The sequence below is a fragment of the Octodon degus genome, unplaced genomic scaffold (genome assembly GCF_000260255.1).
Source record: "Octodon degus isolate 3935 unplaced genomic scaffold, OctDeg1.0 scaffold00156, whole genome shotgun sequence".
In the NCBI taxonomy this organism is placed as follows: domain Eukaryota; kingdom Metazoa; phylum Chordata; class Mammalia; order Rodentia; family Octodontidae; genus Octodon; species Octodon degus.
Genome location: NW_004524732.1, coordinates 6,282,637 through 6,304,343, shown reverse-complemented (window position 1 = coordinate 6,304,343; position 21,707 = coordinate 6,282,637). Strand labels below are relative to the sequence as shown.

General features: G+C 46.6%; 1 protein-coding gene across 1 annotated transcript in view; it reads right to left on the bottom strand.

Annotated features, from left to right (window-relative positions):
• Srebf2 (sterol regulatory element binding transcription factor 2) overlaps positions 1–21,707 on the bottom strand; it is a 62,744-nt gene that overhangs the window by 18,145 nt on the left and 22,892 nt on the right. The window contains exons 2-11 of the mRNA XM_004642580.3: positions 13,779–14,246; positions 12,237–12,418; positions 11,145–11,291; positions 8,890–9,111; positions 8,206–8,320; positions 7,903–8,084; positions 5,949–6,141; positions 5,331–5,512; positions 3,450–3,726; positions 849–1,018 (exon numbers count right to left, since the gene is read on the bottom strand). Coding sequence (XP_004642637.1) covers positions 849–1,018; positions 3,450–3,726; positions 5,331–5,512; positions 5,949–6,141; positions 7,903–8,084; positions 8,206–8,320; positions 8,890–9,111; positions 11,145–11,291; positions 12,237–12,418; positions 13,779–14,246 — 2,138 coding nt within the window. The remainder of the gene's footprint in view (positions 1–848; positions 1,019–3,449; positions 3,727–5,330; positions 5,513–5,948; positions 6,142–7,902; positions 8,085–8,205; positions 8,321–8,889; positions 9,112–11,144; positions 11,292–12,236; positions 12,419–13,778; positions 14,247–21,707) is intronic.

Sequence of the window (21,707 nt, the reverse complement as noted above, 5' to 3'; positions counted from 1 at the left end):
GTGGCAGTACATGCCTGTAATCTTAGCTACACGGGGAGTAGGGAGGAGGGGACTGAAGCCAGCTTCTGGGGCTGCTGAAAACATTCTCCTTTTTGGGCTGGGTGGTTGTTACAAGGGTGACTTCCTTCTGTGCATCTCCTTGTGCTCTTTGTCACCTAGACTATGAGACGAACTTTAGGAAACCTACACATCAGTATCAGCACAGGGCACACTCCTATTCATTCTCAGCTGAGCACCTCTACTACCTACATACAGAAACAAACGAGATGCAATCATTGCACTTGGAAGATACCTGAAGTATCTCCCCGAAGCAGGGCTCTGAGTAAAACACGCCCGTATCTGCCAGAGCAGGGGAAGGCCTGGGGTCAGCAGATGCTGTGAATCTGCTGATAACAAGCTAGGAATTAGCCAGCTATGAATGCCCAAGGCTGGCACCTCACCAGGTATACTGGAGGCACTTGATAACTTCAGTTTCCTGCCCCAGGTCTGACCTGAGCTCCTCGCAGATGGACACTGATTTTCATATCTAGACCCACAGAGCTATGATCAACACAAGGTGCCTAACAGTAGAAACAGAAGATTCCGATTGAAAAGTCAGATAGTAACTCCCAAGTAGAATCAGGCAGTATCTTTGAACCAGTCTTACTACAGACTGTCAGGAGGTCCTGCTTGCAAAGTTTATGTCCGTCAGGGCCAGGGGGGTAGGGATCATGGTTGATTTCATTCACTGCTTGAGGGACTGGAGTGGGGAGGAATGCCCAGGCCAGGGACCTCCACCATCTTAGCTCCTGGCTGGGGTGGGCATGCAGCGCAGGCCTGTGGAAAGAATGACACCAAAGGGTACTCACGGCCAAAAAGCCCAGCCTGCCTCCACACCGGGTCTTGAGCCCCATGGCGGCTGTCAGATGGATCTCCACCAGCGTGCTTGGCGGGATCTTCTCCTCAGCACACTCCGCCAGGTTCACGGCACACAGAGCCATATGCATATCTGAGCACGGGGACCCTGCAGGGAGCTTTCCTAGGGCAGGAAGAAATAGACATTGATGTGGACAGATCCCTCAAAGCAAGCGTTTCTGTCTTCTCTAGTGCTTTCAGAGTGTGTGTGTGTGGGGGGGGGGGGGGTACCAGGGGAGCAAGGAAGTGAGGTTCATCCTCAAACAGGCCTCCATCTAACATCAGGCTCTGCCCACCTGCCAGCTGTGTGCTTCTTCCCAGAGTGGGTGGAGACACAGCACTTGGCTGTCATAATTGTTGTATAGGACTCAGAGATGTACAGTGCAACATTTCCTACAATGCAGTCAGTCAACAGCAAGGCCACATTCCCTGACACAGTACTGAGTTAATATGTTAACGGAGGTAATGAGAAGAAATTAAAAGAACAAAGCAAAAACGAAAGCAAATTTGAATTTGATTTTGAAAAAAAGCTTCCCCACAATAAGCTGGATGTAGCTGTCCCAAGGCTTTCATAAAGTCATTAGCTTTGGGCCTCACTCCAGGGGCAGGAGGTGGCAATGTCAGGTGTCCCAACCTCACTCGGTTGTGTGCTCCTTCAGCTGGGCCCCAGTTACTCTGCACGGGCCAGAGGATGGGAGGCCGAGTGCAGTGCAGAGCGCATGCTGCAGTCACCTCTGTGCCCTCGGATCTGCTAATGAGCCGTGGCCCAGAGAACGCACAGCTGATGTGAAAGGGACGAGTGACACGAAGCTTCCCCACTGGAATTCTCTACAGAACTTGTCAGCTAGGAGGACACAGTCTCCTGATTCCAGACCTGTGTCGGGCTTGTCTGTTCCAAGGCCACCCAGAGGTACAGAATTGTAGTGAGGGACCTACGGAAACTCTTCCGTTAAAACCACAGTTGGCCCACTGTCTCTTCTCTGGGTCACTCTTCCGTCTGGGGTGCTTGAATCCACTCAACTTCTGGATGGAAAGTTCTGAAGCAACAAGGGATTTCGAACACTTTCCTGAAAACATGTCCCAGTACGTCCTGGCTACCGGCTACTGCCCTGCCTTGCTCCCCTAACACAGTGCTGCTCAACTCCCCTCTGGCCCCTCTCTCACCAGTGTAAAGGACAGGTAGTATCCACCCTGAACCCCAGCGCTCTGCCTGTCCTTACATGGGGTACTTTCTAGGGATCTGTTTTCATGAGCTCCTGAGGTTTTTAGTCTTCCCTGTAGGCCCAAAACCTGTTTTCTGGCCTAGCTGCCTACAGAATACCTCCCATCTATGTTGCCCGGGCAAGCATCCAAAACAGGAGCAACACCTTTCCCCAGGAAAACTGCTCTTCCTTGGGTTTCCTTCATCTCTCTGGGTGGTACCACTATTCTCCTAAACCAAGGAGGGCCAGGCATGAACGCTCACTCCTGTAATTCTAGCTCTCGGGTGGCTCAGACAGCAGGACTACCGCAAGTTCAAGGCTAGCCTAGGCTACACAGTCAGTTCAGGTCCATCCTGAATCATCTCTGTCTCAAAAAACAGCACAATACAAGCTAAGGAAGCATCTTAGCTGGTTCCCTGTCTTATCCATCACCTCCCATGAGTCTCCAAGTCCAGCCAATTTCACCTGCTAATTTTCTCTCCATGTGCCCCTTTCAGCATCTCTCACCTTGAGGCTGCATCCAATCTCTGCTACTGCTGACCTTGACAAGTGCTAATCTGACCAGGTCATTATTTCCCTAATGAGCTTCATTGGGTCATCATAGAGCGCATGGTTCCCAGCCCAGCAGCCGCATCTTTCTCCCCGTGTCTCAGCCCCAACATCTTCTCCTGGCGTGGCTCCGTCCAAGGACTACTCGAGCATCTTCTGAAGGGCTACCCAAGAGGGGGCTCCTCTTTTGGGCAATCCCTCGGCGCTTCAGAGCTGCTGTCTTCTATGCATCTTTCTAGAGGCCAAGGCTTTAAAACGTGTTGGCCTCTGAACAGCCCAGTGAAAACATACTGTCTGTTGACCTCACCGCACCACACTAAACTGTCATCCATTTACTGGCTTGTCCATCTCTCCACCAGAGCAGAAGCTTCCTGAATCAGACAAATGATTCTGTTTCTTTTAAAGTAAGATGAGGGGCTGGGGAGATGGCTCAGTAAAATAAGTGCTTGCCTGGCAAACACCAGGGCCTGAGTTCAATCCCTGGTTCCGCAATAAAATAAAATAAAATAAAAAATAAAGTAAGATAAGTGAAGTTTTCAAGTATCAACATTAATCTAAATATCACTGCTGACTAATATATGACACATATTATTTATATGACAGTGAGAAAGTCCAGTCGTCACTTTGACAAAAACATACATCTTAGAAATGATAAACTGAAGCTATGAACACAGGCTGAAGGGTAGGCTAAAGAAGTAGTGTAAAAGGGGCTTCAGCCAGAGTGGAGACCTGGTAAGCCAAGCTAGGAAGGAGAGAGCATCAGGCACCCTACTGCAAGCTGGGACACAGAGGTCACTTTCTCACCTGTGATGTGCAGCTGGTGCAGCCTGTGATAGGCCAGGGCTGCATACCGCGCACTGCTCTTAGCCTCGTCCTCAAAGCCAGCTGCAGTGGCTGGGGTGGCTCGCCAGCGCTGGAAGACTTTCTTGAGCAACCAGCGCACCAGGCGCAGCTTCTGCAGGCTATAGCGGATCACATTCCAGGAAAGGCTGCAGGCCAGGTCCAGGCGGGAAGTGGGCAGTGCTCGACCCAAAACCGACAGGCAGGTTTGTAGGTTGGCCGCCGCAGCTGCAAAATCCCCCTGTAAAGCAGTAAGGGTTATTGGCCTTGCTGTAGTCTTTAACAAATTTCTACTCTTCCAATCATTATCAGAACATTACATGCCCATTAAGGAAAATCTGGGAAACACCAGAAACCTATGAGGACAAAGAGTCCAGTACGTAATATTCTCCCGTAGAATCACTGTGAACATTTGAAGTTTTCCCCAGCCCTCTTACTAAACTAAACTAGATTGTACTATGCTCTGTCCTTGAGCTTATGCTGGTCAGAGTTATTCATATCAACTTTTAAATATAAGATGGTAATGTGGATGTCTATGAACTGCATGCTCCTTTAGGCTTTTATGTTCTGAGGTGTGGTCCAGAGGCCAGTAGCACCTGGCCTCAGAAGCATGTTAGAAATGAAAATACTTGGACCCCACCCCAGGCCTACGGAGTAAACCTCTGGGGCTGGCTGATTCTGGTGCCTGCTAAAGTTCGAGAGTCACGGTTTTAGGCAAATTCAGTCAGAGATGGACCACTTGAACCTAGGAGCTGGATGAATGACCCTTGGCCAATGTGTGAGGGTCTCATGGAGCATGTCTGGGGCTACACTGGCAGTGCCAGCCTTTTTCCTTCTCTCCTCTCTTTGCCAAGAGAAGCACAGGAGGCAACTTTCCTGCCCCCTCATCTCTGAGCCACAGTCACCATCACTTTCCATTTTATATCTCAACTATTTCTTCAGTCTGCCTTTTTCTTTCAACTCCAAGTTGTTGCCTTCTTCTCTTACCTGGCTTATCTCAAGAAACTCCTTTGTTTCTGTGCATTTTATGTCGCCTTCCTCTAACCCACCCTATCCTTTACACAACCAGCAGAACAAGTTTCTCTCTCAGACACAGACATGCAGACACACACAAACCTGCTTCTAGGACACCCATCTTGTGGAGAGGACCCCCAATCATATCTGTACTTTGGACTCACAACTTGGCCCTGCATGACTGATCTAAGCTGGCCAATCAGACTTCGAGTGAAAACACTGCAATCTGCAGAGGGAGGCAGAGCAGGCTCACAATCTACTGCTAATGAATGTTCTAGTCCACATGCTTCCTGAGCTGTGTATGCTTAATTCTTCCTTATTGCTGTTTACCACAGAACCCTTCACGTATAAGACCCTTCCTGGGTTCAAACGAAAACTTTCAGGTAATTTTCTTGTTCAAAAATCTTCCCTGGTTCTCCAAAGAACTGGAAGCAAAGCCCTAAATCAGTTACAAGTCAAAGTCCTCTCAAATTTGGGATTATCCGCACTGTTGGCCTTGTCCCATTTCCTTCTGACATACACCACACTCTAGAGACACCCATTAAACTTGCCATCCCCAAGCAGCCTGTCTTCTCTGTCCCAGACACCTCCACTCACACACCAGGGCTCTCAGCCAATGCTCTCTGCCTGACTCCCTCAGCACTCCATTCTTCCTGTCACACACCGACGCAGGTCACCTCATGCACGCAGCCTATCTGTATATGGGGGCCCTCTCTCCTGCTCCTGCCACTAGTCAGGCACAGATCCCTTCTCCTCAGTTGCCACAGGCCTTCAGCCACAGTGGGGACTCACACCTGGGCAAAGAGAGAAAAGGTGGATGACAGAACTCACCCTGGCAAGGTCCACGTCTGCCTGCTTCCGGTGCCGCCAGAAGGTGACTGAGGGGCGTGAGTGTGGCCGGATCACTGGCTCCCCGTGGACCAGCAGCTTCACAAAGACACTCAGGACAATCACACCATTTAGCAACCACAGGAGCAGTGTTGGCATCATCCAGTCAAACCAGCCCCCAGGACCTAAAAAAGGGACAGCATTTGGCTGAGCCTGACATCAAGGAGCCTTCTGCCTCTTTTCCAGTGCTCGGCACCAGAGAGACAAGAGCCATAAAATTCCCAGCCAAAGAGGGTTAGGACACTGGTCTCACGAGTTAGGTGAAGGCACCACATCTGCCCTCAGTCAGGTACCACCCCAGAATCCTCCACTCCCCCAAAAGGGTAATTATTGCAGTGTAGGTTCCTGCTTTGTTTTGTTCTTTCCAACTGAACTTGCGTTTTACCTATTATTTCTAAAATGTAACTTATACCAGTCTCTGTCATAAACAATCAGGGAGTTGGGGTGAGGGATTATTACTCCTTTGGACCTGGTACCTTCACCACGTGGTTTGTACACCGGGCCCTTTTCCCAACACAGCAGTTTACCAACACCTGAGTGGCACAAGGAGTCCCCACCTACCTGATTCGAGTGACAGCACACTGCGGCTAGAGCCTGAGTATGGATGCTGGTCTGAGTCTTGGGCCCCTCCCCACTGCAGCAGAGTAGTCAGGGGGTTAAAGGAGAGGCCCAGGAAGGTGAGAACACACAGCAGAATCCGAGAGCGGTCCACCATGCCCAGGGCTACAGGAGGAGAGTCCGGTTCATCTTTGACCTTCAAAATAGGGCCCCAGGGTTGGAATGAATGCTGCGTGGGTTTTTATAGTATTTTACTTTTACATATGAATCAGGAAACAGACTGTGAGGCTTAAAATTCAAGACAAATAAGCTAGACAAGGAACAAAGCTCGGGGGATTTAAGAGTCCACAATCCACAAACTGTTGCTCAAACACTGGACCATTCTCCCCTTGCCTTCTGAGAAAAGTACATGTTCCAAAGAACAAAGGCAGAGGAATTTTCTTTTAAAATAGACCTCTACCACAAAAGAGAACACACTGCATGGTTCTGTTTCAGTAGAATTTCAGAAAAAGCAAAAGAAATCTGGTGACAGGAAGTGGATGAATCAATAGGGGCCTGATGCTGGAGGGAGAATGAACAATTTACTGAGGTATGGGAAGAGAGCTTTTTGGGGGGACAGAAATACTGTTTCGATCATAGTGATAGTTGTACAAGGATGTATGTGTGTTAAAGCTCCTGGCATTGCACATTTAAAATAGTGTATTTTGTTACATTTAAGTTTTAACTCAACAAATATGAAAGACCATGCTTAGCACGGATCTAGTTGAAGAAATCACCTGCTTTAAAAGCAGAACAGTGCTTTTTTTCCCTCATTTTAAAGAGGAAAAAATAGAGGCAAGGCCCTAACAGCCTAGGAAAGCCACAGGGGGCAGGGAAGAGGGCTGGAGTCAGATTTCTCCTGGGTTTTCATGTGTACACAACATTACACTCCTTTCTAGCATATTAAAACCACTTGAAAATTTACTCTGGTGACTCAGAAGCCTAGCCAATTCAATTTATATGTCACATGGCCTATTGTTACCAAAAAGAATCACATCTATAAAACATTTAAATATTAGAATTTCTTTAGTAAAACTAAGTCTGTAATATAATAAACAGTGTAGCCAAAAACACTAAATCAAACTTTGCCTTTGGAGTCATCAACTGTCAGTGTCAGTACACAGTACAGGATCCAGCGGTCTCTGTAGGTTCCCAGGAAGATCGTTAGGCTCAGAGCCTCTTTTAACTAATTCCATTAAACTTTAATGCCAGGGGCTTTTTTTGACAATTAAAAGCCCTTGGTTGGAATGCTATCTTGTTAGATTGCAAACTGGAGTCATTTCCAGAAAGCAGACCCAGAAGCAGTCTTGCCTTAAACCAACTGATAGGCTCAAAGTGGTCTTGCCAGGCCCATTACAGGCAGGGAGAGGTAATGAGGCGCCTCCAGCAACTCCCAGAGCCTCCAGCCTGACAGCAACTCCCTGTCCCCATTCCAGGTCTGGCACTGGTTCTTCTCTGATGGGTTCTTTTAGCAAGGAACAGTTAAACCTGAGGGCTATAGTCTCCCCCTCCAGATGTTTTCTTTCTTACTCTGCAGGACCTAGCTAATTTCAAATAATCCCCATTCCTCTCCAGACTAGGCCTTAACACCCAACCTGGCCACCACTCTGGGGCCTCCCCATTATTTTCTTTTTCTTTTTCTTTTTTTTTATAAATCAATCTTTTTTTGTTGTTGTTGTTTATTTATTTATTTATTTATTTAGTGTGTGTGTGTGTGTGTGGCCAGCTCAGCCCACCAGGGGGCGGGGCTGGCTGGCATGTGGTGCTGGGGGATTGAACCGCGGTCCTTGTGCTTTGCTTAGCTTAGCTTGTTCTAAGTAGGTGCTTTAGATCACTGAGCCATCTCACCAGCCCCCCATTATTTTCTTAGGGATGAAGAGGAAGATTCCAAGGGTCAGGAGATTACAAACACCTGTACCTTTGCATCATCCAAAAGAGGACTTCCAGGCTCAGAGTCAATGGAGTACGGGGAGAAGCCAGCCTGAGATCCTGAGTCAGAGGCTGGGGGGGACATCAGAAGGACATTTTGATTAAAGTCATCGATCTTCAGGTCCACGTCGTTATCCACCAGACTGCCTAGGTCGATGCCCTTTAGGAGCTCTGGAAAGAAAATTCAGCTGGGTTAGGACTGGGCTGGGCAGTGCTGGAGCAGGCCTCAAACACATCCATAGGTCTCCTATACCCATTCTCTACTGACACCCCCTTCTCAGTGAGCACTTACTGTTTTTCTGATTTGCCAGCTTTAGTACCATGTTCTCTTGACGCAGTTTATGATTCACCTGTTGTAAGTATTTGATGTAATCAATAGCCTTCCTTAGAACGCCAGACTTGTGCATCTGGGAAAGACAAGCAAAACAGAGTGAAAACCAGTGTAAGCCAGACTGGAGAGAAACAAACCCTGAGTATGTGCGTATAAACCATGGTGGGGGTACAAGACTTGGTTCACATGCTAACTACTTAGGACTAGATACTCCCTACCTCTGAACCTCATTTTCCTCCTCCTAAACACAGAGATAAGGACAGCAAGTGAATCTCAGCCTGGCAATGAGGGCTAAATGAGACAGAATGTGTAAAGAGCTTAGCCCCAAGCCTGGAGCATAACTGACATACAAGTGTAGCTACTGTTCCTACTTCTTATAATATAATCTGAGAACCAAAACTATCTTTAAACTAATGACAAAAAACATAGCACCGGCCTGGGGATATAGCTCAGCAGCATAACTGCCTGCCTGGCAAGTGCAGGGTCCTGAGTTCAATTCCCAGTACCAGAAAGAGGAGGGGAGGGGAGGGGAGGGAAGAGGGGAGGGAAAGGGAGGGGAGGAGAAGAATAGAAAAGAAAAAAGAAAAAACAGCAGAGGGGCAATGGTCGGGCAGGCAAGGCAATGCCACGTCACTTGGCACCTACCTTAGCATCTGTCCCCATGACCAGATCCTTCAACTCGATGATTTTGTCATTGATGGAGGAACGATATCGCTTCTCAATGATATTATGTGTTGTCCGCCTCTCTCCTTCTTTGGGGGGCTCGAGCTGCTTGACGCCCCCAGGCACCTGCTTAATGGGCACTTTCTCCTGCCCCATCATCACAGGCATGGTAGTGAGAATGGTGCCACTGCTGCCCACCAGGGTCTAGAACGGGGCAGAATTACGCCTTTGTTAGTCTGCGTCAAGCAACGTCACACCACAAAGTTGCTTGCTCTGGGTGGTGTAGCATCACCTGGCCATGCTGTGGGTCTGGGACCCTCCTGGGATAATTGGCGAAGGCCTCCAAGGCCTGGGAGCTATAGCACCTCAGTTACTACCTCTCTTGGAATCGCTGTTGAGGAATTATGTGATTAGAGGATTAATATGGCTATGTCTTAACTTTTGATCTAGGGTGTCAGAAACTTGAGAGCTTTGCTTTGTTGCCAAACTGCTAACTGCCTCTGAACCCACACTCAGTGTACCAAACTGCACCTAAGACAACCTTCTCCTGGTATGAGATCCAGTTTTCTCTCTCAAATGACAATTAAATAAATTACTGTATTTCTTCTTACATTTTGCCCATCAAAGAGCTTCATGGCAGAACTGACACTCTAAATCAGAGCCATTTTATTAAATAAATAGGCCAACCACAGAGGCTTTCTCTTCTATTCCCAGCTCTGCTTTCCTGTTTTTATTTTTGTGTTTACTAATTTTAGTTAAATTTTCCTCATCAAATGAGTTCAATATCCAAACAGCCAATAAACAAAAACAATGCTCAACTTCTTTAGCTCTCAAGAAATAATTCATGAGGGTTAGAGAGATAGCTCAGAGGCATAAGCACCTACCTGGCAAGCACAAGGACCAGAGTTTGATCCCTGGCCCCACATGCTGTGTGCTCTCGGCCCTGGATGCCCGGGTGCCCAGCTTGTGGCCCAGAACCGGGCATGGTGGCACACTCCTGTAATCCCAGCACTCAGGAGGTTGAGCCAGGAGGGATCTCTGCAAGTTCAAGACCAGCCTGGGGGCTACAAAAGTGAGCACCAGGCCAGCCTGAACTGCACAGTGAGATCCTATGTTTAAAAAAAAAAAAAGGAAAAAACAAAAAAGGAAGAAATAATTCATATAAAATAGAAACCGTAAGTCTTAACTTTAGGCTTTGATGAGGTTTTTGTCTATGTGTACAACATGCAGAGCCACATAGGCTAAGAAACCCTCTTCTCTTAGAAGGCTCCCTCATGTTACCTGGCTCCCCCATCACAGCTCTGATGCGATGTGTACTGACTTTTAGTCACTACGGCTAAACCTTTTTTTTTTTTTTGTCTGTTCTTTTCAGACATGGTCTCACTATGTAGCTCAGGCTAGTCTTGAGCTCACTTTGTAGCCCAGGCTGGTCTCAAACTTGCAATGATCCACCTGCCTCAGCCTCCCATGTGCTAGGATTACAGGTGTTCTTATACCTGGCTTATGGCTAACTTCTGACTTTTTAAAATTTTGAGACGGGGTCTCACTCTATCTCTAAGTTGTCCAGGCAGTGCTCAAATTTTCGATCCTTCTGCCTCAGCCTCCCGGAGTGCTGAGATTACAGGTGTAGACCACCATACCTTGCCTGTTCTTAAACCTCACATTACTGGAATGAATTCTCACTGTGAACTCTTGGACTATTTCTGAGGTTCTGCTGTATTTTATGCAAGTCTTTTTTCTCATTGCTGGGCACACTTCACTTTCAGTGTATGAATACATCTTAAATCTATTCTGTGGATGGACATTTCCGTTGTTACCAGTTCTTGCCTTTTATGAACAAAAAGAATAGTTTTAAATATTATCACCTTCTTTTTTTTTCCTTAAACATCAGACTCCTGTTAAAAGGGTATGACTCCGCAACAAAAGGATGAATACCTTCCCCATCTCTCTAGGGTCAGAAGCCACACCTCAATATCAGGACATGAAGCGATGGCCCTATGTGTTCAGAGCTGTTGCCCAGGAACCGCCGGTGTGTCAGTACCTGCAGCTCCCAGGACTCCCATCTAACACTGGAGGGCTTCTTCAAGGGAAAACAACTAAAAGTGGGATGATCCAACCAGAATATTCCTTAGACCTTCCAGTACTTAACTGGCATGTAGACTTGAACATGTCTAAGGACTAGTACTCCCAAGAAAGGAGATGGAGTGAACCCAGGTCGGGGAGAAGGCAGTGCTTACTGGAACTTGAAGGGCAGCTGTCTGGATGGGGGTGGTGAGGGCAGTGAGGGCCGGGTTCTGGACTGCAGCCATGACAGGGCTGCCATCTGTCTTCAGTGTGGTCAAAACAAGGGAATCTGTCTTGATGATCTGAGGCTGGACCAGGACCTGAATGAAGAAAGAAGAAAAGGAAAAGGAAGGGAAGATTATTTTTTTTTTAATTTTGCTTTTGTTTCCTATTACAGGCCATCCAAGCAAGAGCAAGAAAATACCATTTTCATGAAACTGAGAATCAGAACAGATCACAAAATCTCACAGAAGCCATGTCAAAAGCTGGCTATTTTGTACACCTGAACACTGGGTAGGGGGAGAGACAAGCCAGCTGCCTCAAAGGACCTGGGGATTGGGTGGCGGGGGAAGGCAGGGGGCTGAGTTGCAGGGGATGGCTGAGCAAGAAAAATTTGACTTTGGACAGACTTGGGAAGGCCAGGAATGTGGCTGAGAAGTAAAAAATGGTACAGCTATTTTTCACTGCTGTAATCCCAGCACTCTGGGAGGCTGAAGCAGGAGGATCATAAATTTGAACCTAGTCTGGGTAACTAAGTGAATTAATATGACCTTTAACAAACAAAAAAAAGGACAGGGATGCAGCTTGGTGCAAAGGCCCCGGTTCAATTCCCAGTGCTGGGGGTGGGGTGAGGATATGTATTACTTTGTTAGGAAGAAAATAAAATTTATTTTTTCTGACTGTAAACATAATATAAGCTGCTTCCTAAAAAAATAATGCTTAACATTCACTTCAGAAAATAAGGAAAGCAAAAAATTACACAGACGAAAATCATTTGAGACCTAGAATTTGGTGCCTTTCTTTCCAGTTTTACAGTTATGACATGTTAGCAATTGCTACCTTAGCCCTTCCCAAGCATGTGTGGGTACAGTCCGAGATCTCTGCATGTGGTTGTGTGCACCCCAGGATCTAGATGCCCCAGCAGCCCTACAAGGTGCTCCATGCACTCACTGATCTGTGCTTCTTAGTATGCAAGAACACACCTTCAACCAAGGACTGGCCAACAGCCCAACCAGTACCCCCTTGACTCCACTGCAGCCACATACCGGGACCTGCTGCACCTGGGGCGCGGCGACTGTCTGCACAGTGGCGGGGGCCAGGGTCTGCAGCGTGCCGTTGGCTGTTTGTGTCAGCACCCGCTGGGCCTGTACTGTCTGCACCTGCTGCTGGATGGTGACTGGCTGCACCTGGGAGGAGGTCACCAGGCTTTGGACTTGAGGCTGAAGGACTGAGGGCAAGAGGAGAAAGAAGTCACATGGATGAGGAATGCAGACTGTCATGGTAGCTGCAGCAATAACCAGAGGATGGAGTACCTCATAAAGACTCCAACTCCCCACCTGCTGCTGAAAAGACATGCGCAGCCATTTACAAGCTGGTTTAGAGAGGAAGAGCAACCCTTAAGGGCTATAACAACTTCTGAGGGAACAAGTACAAATCGTTTTATTGCTCTCGGTGCTCTGGTGGGAGTAAGGGATGCTAATCGGCAAATGACTGCACCCAGCAACAGAGTTAATAGATGTTGAGAATCAACAACTCCCGGGTTATTTCCTCCCATTCTTTCTGCATGGAAAATGTGCAGTGTTTTGCCTTTCTTCCCCTCCTCCTTCTGGAAATTATCAAGAGTCTTTCAAATTCCAAGCAATGCTTGTCCTGCCCAGGGCTCCCCACAGTCACTGGGACGAAGTACATCACAAGGTGAATGTATGCTCACAAAGACAGCGCTTCAGTCACTCATCAAGGCCCACTGAAGGCCCGCTGTGAGCCCTGGCACTCAGACACAGCACCCTTCTTTTTTGGTGGTGGTGGTGGTACCGGGGATTCAATCCAAGCCCTTGCACCTGGTAGGCAAGTTCTCTACCACTGAGCATTATATATCCCCAGCATTATTTAAAAACAAGGTCTCATTAAATTGCCCACATTGTCTTCAAATTTGGAATCCTGCTTTAGCTTCCCAAGTAGCTGGGATTGCAGCAACTGCTGCACACCTAGCTCGCAGCACCTATTTTATCATTATTATTATTATTATTATTATTTTGTGGAACCAGGGATTGAACTCAGACCCTTGCGCTTGCCAGGGAAGTGCTTATTCTACTGAGCCATCTCCCTGGCCCTGCAGCACCTATTTTATTTATTTATTTATTTATTTATTTATTTACTAGCACCTATTTTAAAAGCTGTACTCATGTGCACAATGTTAGCTCAGGAGCTGTTTGGTGAATGAATGGTCCTCACCTGTGAGCGCCTGATCCTTGTACAACTTAGCCAGGTTTCAGGCCTAATTTTATTCAAGACTGTGACTAGTTTTATTCAGGACTGCCCCTCTAGTTATCAGGATGTTCCTGCGTCTACAGTGCTGGTTGGACTCTGGTTAAGTACCCCTGAAGTAGGCCCAACAGGTATTGAGGTCTCTAAGCAAATGGAGTGTGAGCAAGCCTCTATCAGTTTGTCCCACCAAAGACCAGAAACTCATTCAGACAGGACCAAATTGATACACTCTGTCATTCGCAAAGAGGACCAAACTACCCACAGTGGTACAAGCAGGTACACAACTCTAGAACCAATAGTGGCACATTTGACCTCTGAATCACCTTGAAAGCTGGTGGCTGCATTCTGGTATATCAGAGGCTGCTGAATGATCCGCGTCTGAGGTGCAGTACTGAATGTTGGGGTGATCATTACTGTCTGCTGCTGCAGCTGGGCTGGAGGCTGGGGCTGGGGCTGGGGTCGAGGCTGGAGAACAGGCGTTGTCCTTGGTGGGGTAGGAACTGTGGTAGGAGGGACTTTGACTTGCAGGGCTGGAGCCTGGGGTGAAGGAGCCGGAGGTGAAAAGGAAGATAATGGAACCTGGCTGAAGGACCGCTGCACAGAGGGTTCCACGGCCCCACCACTGCTGCCCCTGCCATTGTTGCCACTGCTGTTGCTGCTGCCATTTCCGCTGCCACTGCCACCACCTCCACTGCTGCCACTGCCACCTCCACCAGGGAAGGAGCCACACAGCTGCTCTGAAAACAAGTCAGGGAATTCTCCCACTTGATTGCTGACAAACTGCAACATTTCTGTGAACAAAGGAAAAGGAGTAATTTTATTGCCACATAAGATATTAACTTTCAGATCTGCTTAAGAAACTGAGGCATAGAGCCTGGAAGTATAGCCTCCTGGTAAAGCACTGCCTAGTATGTGCAAGGCCCTGAATTCCAGAGAGCAAGAGAACCAAACAACTGAGGCATGAAAACCCAATGGCTTTTCCAAAACCATGGCTGAAAGAGGGTGAGACACCGAGGCAGAGGCAGACAGTCACTGCTCCAAGGTTTTGGAGTACATCAGCCCCAGCCCAGGAGGCCACCTCCAATCTCAGTACTGCCTGCAGAAGCAGCAAAGGAACCATGTAGGTCTGCTACACTGGGCCGGACCCCTCCCTGCCCTAACCCCTCCTCCCATCAAGGGGCAAGCTCTGGGCCTCCTCTTCGACAATGGCACAGCCCTGGGTGCCACTGGTGTCCTCAAAAGCCCCAGGGAAAACAAAGTTGACGGTCCCCAAGTCAAAGATTTTTAGGGGTAAAAAGGAGAGAAAGTTCATGTATCAAATCCAAAATAGGGAAATAACTCAACCAAGGTCTCACAGTTCGTGAAGACACTGCCAAGATGAGAGCCAGTTCTCTGCCGCCCACTCCACTCCCCGCTCGCCTCAGGCCTGCACTGGCCAGAACACTTCTCTTTGCAGGAGAAGTCTGCAGGGCCAAGGGGCTGTGTCAGCCTGGAGACCCCCTAAGCCCTCAAATCTCTACCTCTTCCCTCCTCTCAAAGGCATATGTGTCCCACCCCAGCCTACTCCATGGCTAACAACTCATCTCCTGGGACTCCTTTCTCCTCTTCTTTTTTTTCTGGCTGCCCCAGGGACCTCAGCGTTATTCCACTTATTTTCAGATCTGTAACTGTCCACTTTTGCTCGGTCTAACACATTTCCAAGAAGCTTTGGCTTGTTATTATTATCATTATTTTTTTTAAATTTATTTTATTTATGTGTGTGTGTGTGTGTGTGGTCAGCTCAGCCCACCGGGGGCGGGGCTGGCTGGCATGTGGTGCTGGGGGATTGAACTGCGGTCCCTGTACTTTGCTAAGCTTGTTCTAAGTAGGTGCTCTTTTAGACTACTGAGCCATCTCACCAGCCCCTTGTTATAATTTTACTTTTATTATTTTTTTTTTTATTAGTGTATGTTTGTTTGTGTCTTTGTTTTGGCCGGCTCAGCTTGCCCTAAGAGCGGGGCGGACATGGCATGTGGTGACAGGGATTGAACCAAGGTCCCCTGAGCCTGCCTAAGCTTGCCTAAGCAGGCGCTTTAGACTGCTGAGCTATCTCACTGGCCTTGGTGTATGCTTGTGACTCATAATAATGACACTAATTTTGGGGAGATGGCACATATATATACGCTGCCATCTTAATCATTTTTACTTCTCCTATCTCCCCCAACCCTGGTCCCCTTCCTATTTCTCTACAAAACTACCTACCTGCTTCCTATCATTTATTTTTTATTTTCCTTTTTATTTATATATTGGGCTTTTCAAATAAGACAAATCATGTGATATTTTAACCTGATGGGTGTAATTTATTTCACTTAAGGATTATAGTTTCAATTTATATTCCTTTTCCTGTGAGTCTAAATTGTTCTTTATGGCCCAGTAGTATTCCATGATGTATGCACACATGCACACAACACCCACTTTCTTTATCCATTTATCTGCTGATGGACTTATTCCTCCAAAATTTAACTATTAAGAGTTGTGCTGGGGGCCTGGCCCTAGCTCAGGCCTTTAAGTGGCTGCTTCCACAAAGCTGTCAGCCTCAGGTTGCTGGAGTTCGAACCTCACACCTCTCCCGCTGGCCAAAAGTGCCCTGAAGGCATTCGAGCAACAACAACAACAAAAAAATCCTTATAAGGGCTGGTGAGATGGCTCAGTGGTCTAAAGCACCTACTTAGAACAAGCTTAGCAAAGCACAGGGACCGCGGTTCAATCCCCCAGCACCACATGCCAGCCAGCCCCGCCCCCTGGTGGGCTGAGCTGGCCACACACACACACACACACACATACACATAAATAAATAAAATTTAAAAAATAAAAAGAACAAGAGTTGTGCTGCCAGGGCCAGGGAGATAACTCGGAGGTCTAAGCACCTGCCTTGCAAGCTCAAGGACCTGAGTGCAATTCCTGGTACCACAGGTTGTACTGGGCCTGGAACCGTATGCATGCCATGCTGGCCATATAAACCAGGCATGGTGGTGCATGCCCGTAATCCCAGCACTGAGGAGGCTGAGATAGGAGGATTACTATGAGTCTGAGCTGTGTAGTGAGACCCTGTACCAAGTAAATAAATAAAAGATTTTTAAAAATCCAGAAGAAGAGTTGTGCTGCCATAATCATGGGGATGCATGTATCATAATATAATATGTTTTTAATTCTTTCTGGAAGATGCCTAGAAGACATATGGGTCAAATGGAATTTAGATCAAACCAGGTCAAACAGAATTTCTATTTGCCACTGCCTGTTCTTAAGATGTGGTCCCCTTTCTCCAAACTTTTAAGGACACAGGATGCAACAACAAAAACCAACCAACACAAAAAAACACTATTTCTGTTCATTTCCCAAACCTGCAACAGCTCTTCCCTTTCAGGTTTCTGATACTGTGGGATACAGCAGGCAAGGGAGTGGGGACGGGGAGGAAGGGAGGGAGGAGACAGTGTAGGAGGTATGTGGGGTAATGAACAGTTATATGTTGGGCAAGCAGAATGCTGCTGTGAGTTTCTAGCGTGGCCTCCATATGGGCTAACTGGAGCTTAGCAATTCAATTTAAGCAGCATAAACACTGTCAGTTCAATGTGCTGGGCAAACCAGGGTTTCAGCAGACTAAATCCCTACAGTGGTACATCCTACCAGTACCCTGCCTCTCTGCTCTGCCCTCACTTAACCTGTTGCGTATGGGAGGAAGAAGTGGCAGATTTACACATATTGCAACTTGTACCAATCAAGTCCAATTCCAGATTGTAAAAAGCTTTAAGAAAATGATCAAGAAACAACTAAATCGCCATACAATTCCAACTCTGGAACATGAACACTGACAATCAAGTCTACTTTTTTCTGTTTCCGCTACTTATTTATTTATAACTCTACTTTTTCAGAGGCCCTCAGCGACACCTGTTTTCTCCATGGAAAGCTGAAGAGAGCAGAAAAAGAACAGCGGAGATGCGAGTCTCTAGAGGCAGCCCGGGTAGCTGTGCAAATGTGGCCAAGCTACTTCCCCTTTGCCTCAATTTCCCCACCACAGAAGGTTGTCTGGAGAGTACACAGCAGGCTTCTCTGCTCTGAAGATTAATAAGATCATGAATGCAAAGTGCCTGGTGAGGGGCAGGCCTTAGGGAGCTCCCTACTAGTGCTGCATCTACAGCACCTGCTGCATAGGCACTTGGACCCACTTATTTCGTCTCATCAAGTACTCTCAAAACCCTTCTGTGGGGGAAGACATGGGCTGGTGCGCAAAGGTCACAAAGCTTAGCTCACAAAGCTGGGTTAAGTGTGTAGGCTGATGGAATGTGACTGCTTTAATTTTAAAGAAAAAAAAAAGCCTCTCAGCCCCCACACAGAAAGCTCCGGTGGAGCCATCTCCACTCAGCCAGGCAGTGGAGCCAGGAGTGGGGCTTGGCTGAGTGGTACAGAGGGCCTGTTAAAACGAGCACCTGCAGGAAGGGCGAGGTGAGCCTGCAGAGGCTCTGCTCTGGCAGGGCGGGTGCAGCACATGAGCCCTTCGGGTCCCCATTCGGCTGCAGTGCCAGAGGACAGGAGGCCTGGGGCAGGTCCCAGGAGGGGTCAGTCTCTAACTCTGAGCTCCACCTTGTGGGAGCATCCTGATGCCTCTTCACTGTGTTGTGCCCTGATCATTCGGGCTCTGCAATTACACAGCTCTCAATTCAGCAGAGGGCCATGAAACTCAGAGAGGGAGGCCTGGGAGAAGGTTTATGGAGCTTTGAAAATGAAATTCAGGTTCTTGCTGCAGTCCACAGAGCCCAGGGCCAGATAAGGCTTCCTAGAAACTGGGCCGACGTGCTCAAGCTCACCTCACTTCCCCTTCAAGTCACATTTCTGCTTTTAGCTGACTCTTAAACTTACATGTAAGTTGCTTAATGAAGTATATAGGGCTTCAACTTTATCTGGGTCCTGCCTCTTTAAAAGCAAGCAACCAAAATTAGAGACTCTGCTCACCATCCATGCAGTAAGAAGCGCTGTGCCTCATGCAAGAAGAGCCTAAGTTTTTTTTTTTTTTTTTTTTTTTTTTAGAACTGGGGATTGAACTCAGGGCCCTGCGCTTGCCAGGGAAGCGCTTATTCCACTGAGCCATCTCCCCATCCCGTCCCCCCCCCACCGAAGTTTATGGAGCATGTGACCTACAGGTAACAGAAGTCACTTTGTCCAGCTCAGTCTTGCAGCATCTATGGACTGTAAGATAACCTGAAATCTGGTTGGATTAATTTTGCCGAGGAATAAAGAGTCCAAAGCTCCTAGATGGGGCAATCATTTCTCCAAACTGCAAGGTGAGTCAATAATTCTTAGTAGTATTTGTTAGCTACTGTCAGCCAGCCTTGGTAGCAGTGGTAGTGGTGGGGAGTGGTTTACAAAGGTCATTTACTTTTTTTTTTTTTTTTTTGTGGAACCGGGGATTGAACTCAGGCCCTTGCACTTGCCAGGCAAGCACTTATTCTACTGAGCCATCTCCCTGGCCCTCATTTACTCTTGTAGTTTGTATTCATTATGCACTTTGTTACACAACCATATTTGCAATTTTTAAAAAAGACTGTAAAACAAATAACTTAGAAAAGTATAAATAAGAACAAAAATAAAGACCCAGCAATGCCTCTGTCCTTCGATGCCCATAATGCTTTCCCGTGTTCTTTTAGACCTGCTCCTACACAACTCTTGTTTGCACACACAAGTATGCACCTATGTGCAAAATGGTGTTCAAAGATGGCTCCCACTTAACATGCTAAATATCCCCTGCTGCTTGCTTAATAAAACATGAGGAGCATTCGGTGTTAACCATTAAGAGTACAATATCTTTCAAAGAGACCCATGGTGCTAAATTGTATTGTACTGGGTAATACTAAAATTTATTTAGTAATGATAGATGGTTGCTTTCAATTTCTCCCATTACTAAGTCATTTTCCATTTACTTGGTTATCTTTTTAGAACTAATCCCTGAAGTTTGATGGCAGGTAAAGGAGAGGAACTTGTGCTTTGGGAGGGCCACAGTCCCTTGCATAGTGGGACTATGTACACAGGCTATGTCCCCACCACTATCTCCTCACACCTATTTTCACCTAACAGTGGATAAAACTTGACACGGAATTGCTATCTTGCACAACCAAGTACCAAATAAGGCTGAATGACTTCTTTCTACCCCAATTTTACTGACTATATTTCTTTCTTTACAAATTGCCTATTTTTGATCTACTGATTGTCTCTTTACTAATTTGAAAAAGCTTTTATATATTATGGATACTTGTTCTTTCTTATATGCTTACAATTATTTTGTCCACTTTGTTATTGCAATTAAGTGTCACCAAGTCCTAGCCTTATGACCTGGGTCAAGTCTTTCCTCCCTCAGCTGCACTTTTCTCATCTGTAAAACAAAGCTAAAAAGCAGGGCAACTGGCCTTTGTATTTACTAGTATATTTCATAGTAGCTTTTTTTTTTTTTTTTTTTAATGTATTTGGTACAGGGTGTCACTACACAGCTCGGACTCCTCCTGTTTTCAGCCTCCCCAGTGCTGGAATTACAAACATGTGCCACCAGGCCCAGTATCTGTTGTGTGGCTCAGCGAGCCTGGGGCAGGGCTGGCACGGCATGTGGTGCTGGGAATCACACCAGAGTCCCTGCACTTGCTAAGCAGGCGCTCAGTCCACTGAGCTATCTGAGCTATCTCTCTGGCCCTCATGGTGGCTTTTTTTAAACTCTTGCTTTGAAAATGCAAATTAGCCTCAGCACATCAGACACAATCTGAGCATAATATGAATTTTACTTTTGTTTTTGCATGAAACACTAGTAAATACAAAAACCTCCTACCTAAAATAAGCCACGTAGGAATGCACAAAATGCACACACACACACACACCCCTCTCAGATATCTACATGCTTTATCAGGCTACTGCCCATTATGATCCACACCCACTTAACAAAAGTGTCAGAACCTTCTATCAGATTTCAGACAGCCTGCCTTCCACCTCTTCACAAAACACATAAGCTGCAGCCATAAAAGTGTAACACTTTCATCAGGTCCCTATCTTTTGAAAAAAAAGTCTTTTACTTTTCACCTGACACTTGAGTGCTGGATTCTAATTCCCTTTCCCCTATAAACGCCGTGTCTTTTATTGCATGAGTCTCCACAGCAGGGTTACTTTAGGAAACCAGATGTTACACTAAAACAACATGTACTAATTGGTGTACAGAGCTGACTGCACACAAAGTTTCATACTATGTAGTGAAATTACAGTTTTTATATTACACAACTTTAAAATGCTTTAATCTAAGACTATATGGATATTGGCCTAAATTATTTTCTGGAGGGAGGGGGCAACCTGGGGAACTGAACCCAGGAGCTTCACACTGAGCTACATATCCAATCCTTGTCTTTATTTTTGACAGAATCTTACTAAATGGCCCAGGCTGGACTTGATCTTGTTATCCTCCTGCCTCTGTCTTCCACAGCTCTAAGATTACTTGTTTTTGTTCATTTTTATCTTTTATATTAGAGCTGCCCAACAATCACAAGAAGAGGGAAATAAGGAATGAGAGGGTCCACACCCAGTGACCCAGAGAGAGAGAAGCAAACCCACACTCTAACTTCCAACAAGTTTCTTTTTGGAACACATGGAACTCTTTTGTAAAAAAAAAAAAAAAAGAACTCTTTTATGATGATGTTCCTATCTCCTCTCCCTAATGTTGTTTTAATAATTACACCCCAAATCAAATATATCAAACCTGAGACTCACTTATGAAAACGCATTTCTCCACCATTCTGCTACTGGTCGCTGCTGCTGCCTTCCCCAGGAGCATTCTAAGCCCCCAGAGGGACAGTGACGCAGCAAGGCCCAGGGTCCACAGCATCCCAGCCAGGCTTGGCAGGCAGGCAGACTGCAGTCTCCACTCACTCCACTCCAACACCTGGGCTTGCCTCATTAGTAAGAAGCTCAGAGCACAGCATAGCACTGACAGGGAACATTGGGTACTTCTAGGGGATTCTGGGTCACTTTCCTGGCAAAGGAAGTCTGAAGGAAGTGGTGAATGATGTAAGATTGTAAGGTTGTAAAATGGTGATTCAAGCACTGTATATTTTAAACTGCACATCAGAACTCTTTAGGGAGTGTTTCTCAGATGCTTATGTTTTATAACATACACAAATATGTCAAATATTCTTTTGCATATGCCAAATATTAAATTAAAAAAGTTAAAAACTGGGGAAAAAAAAAAAAAA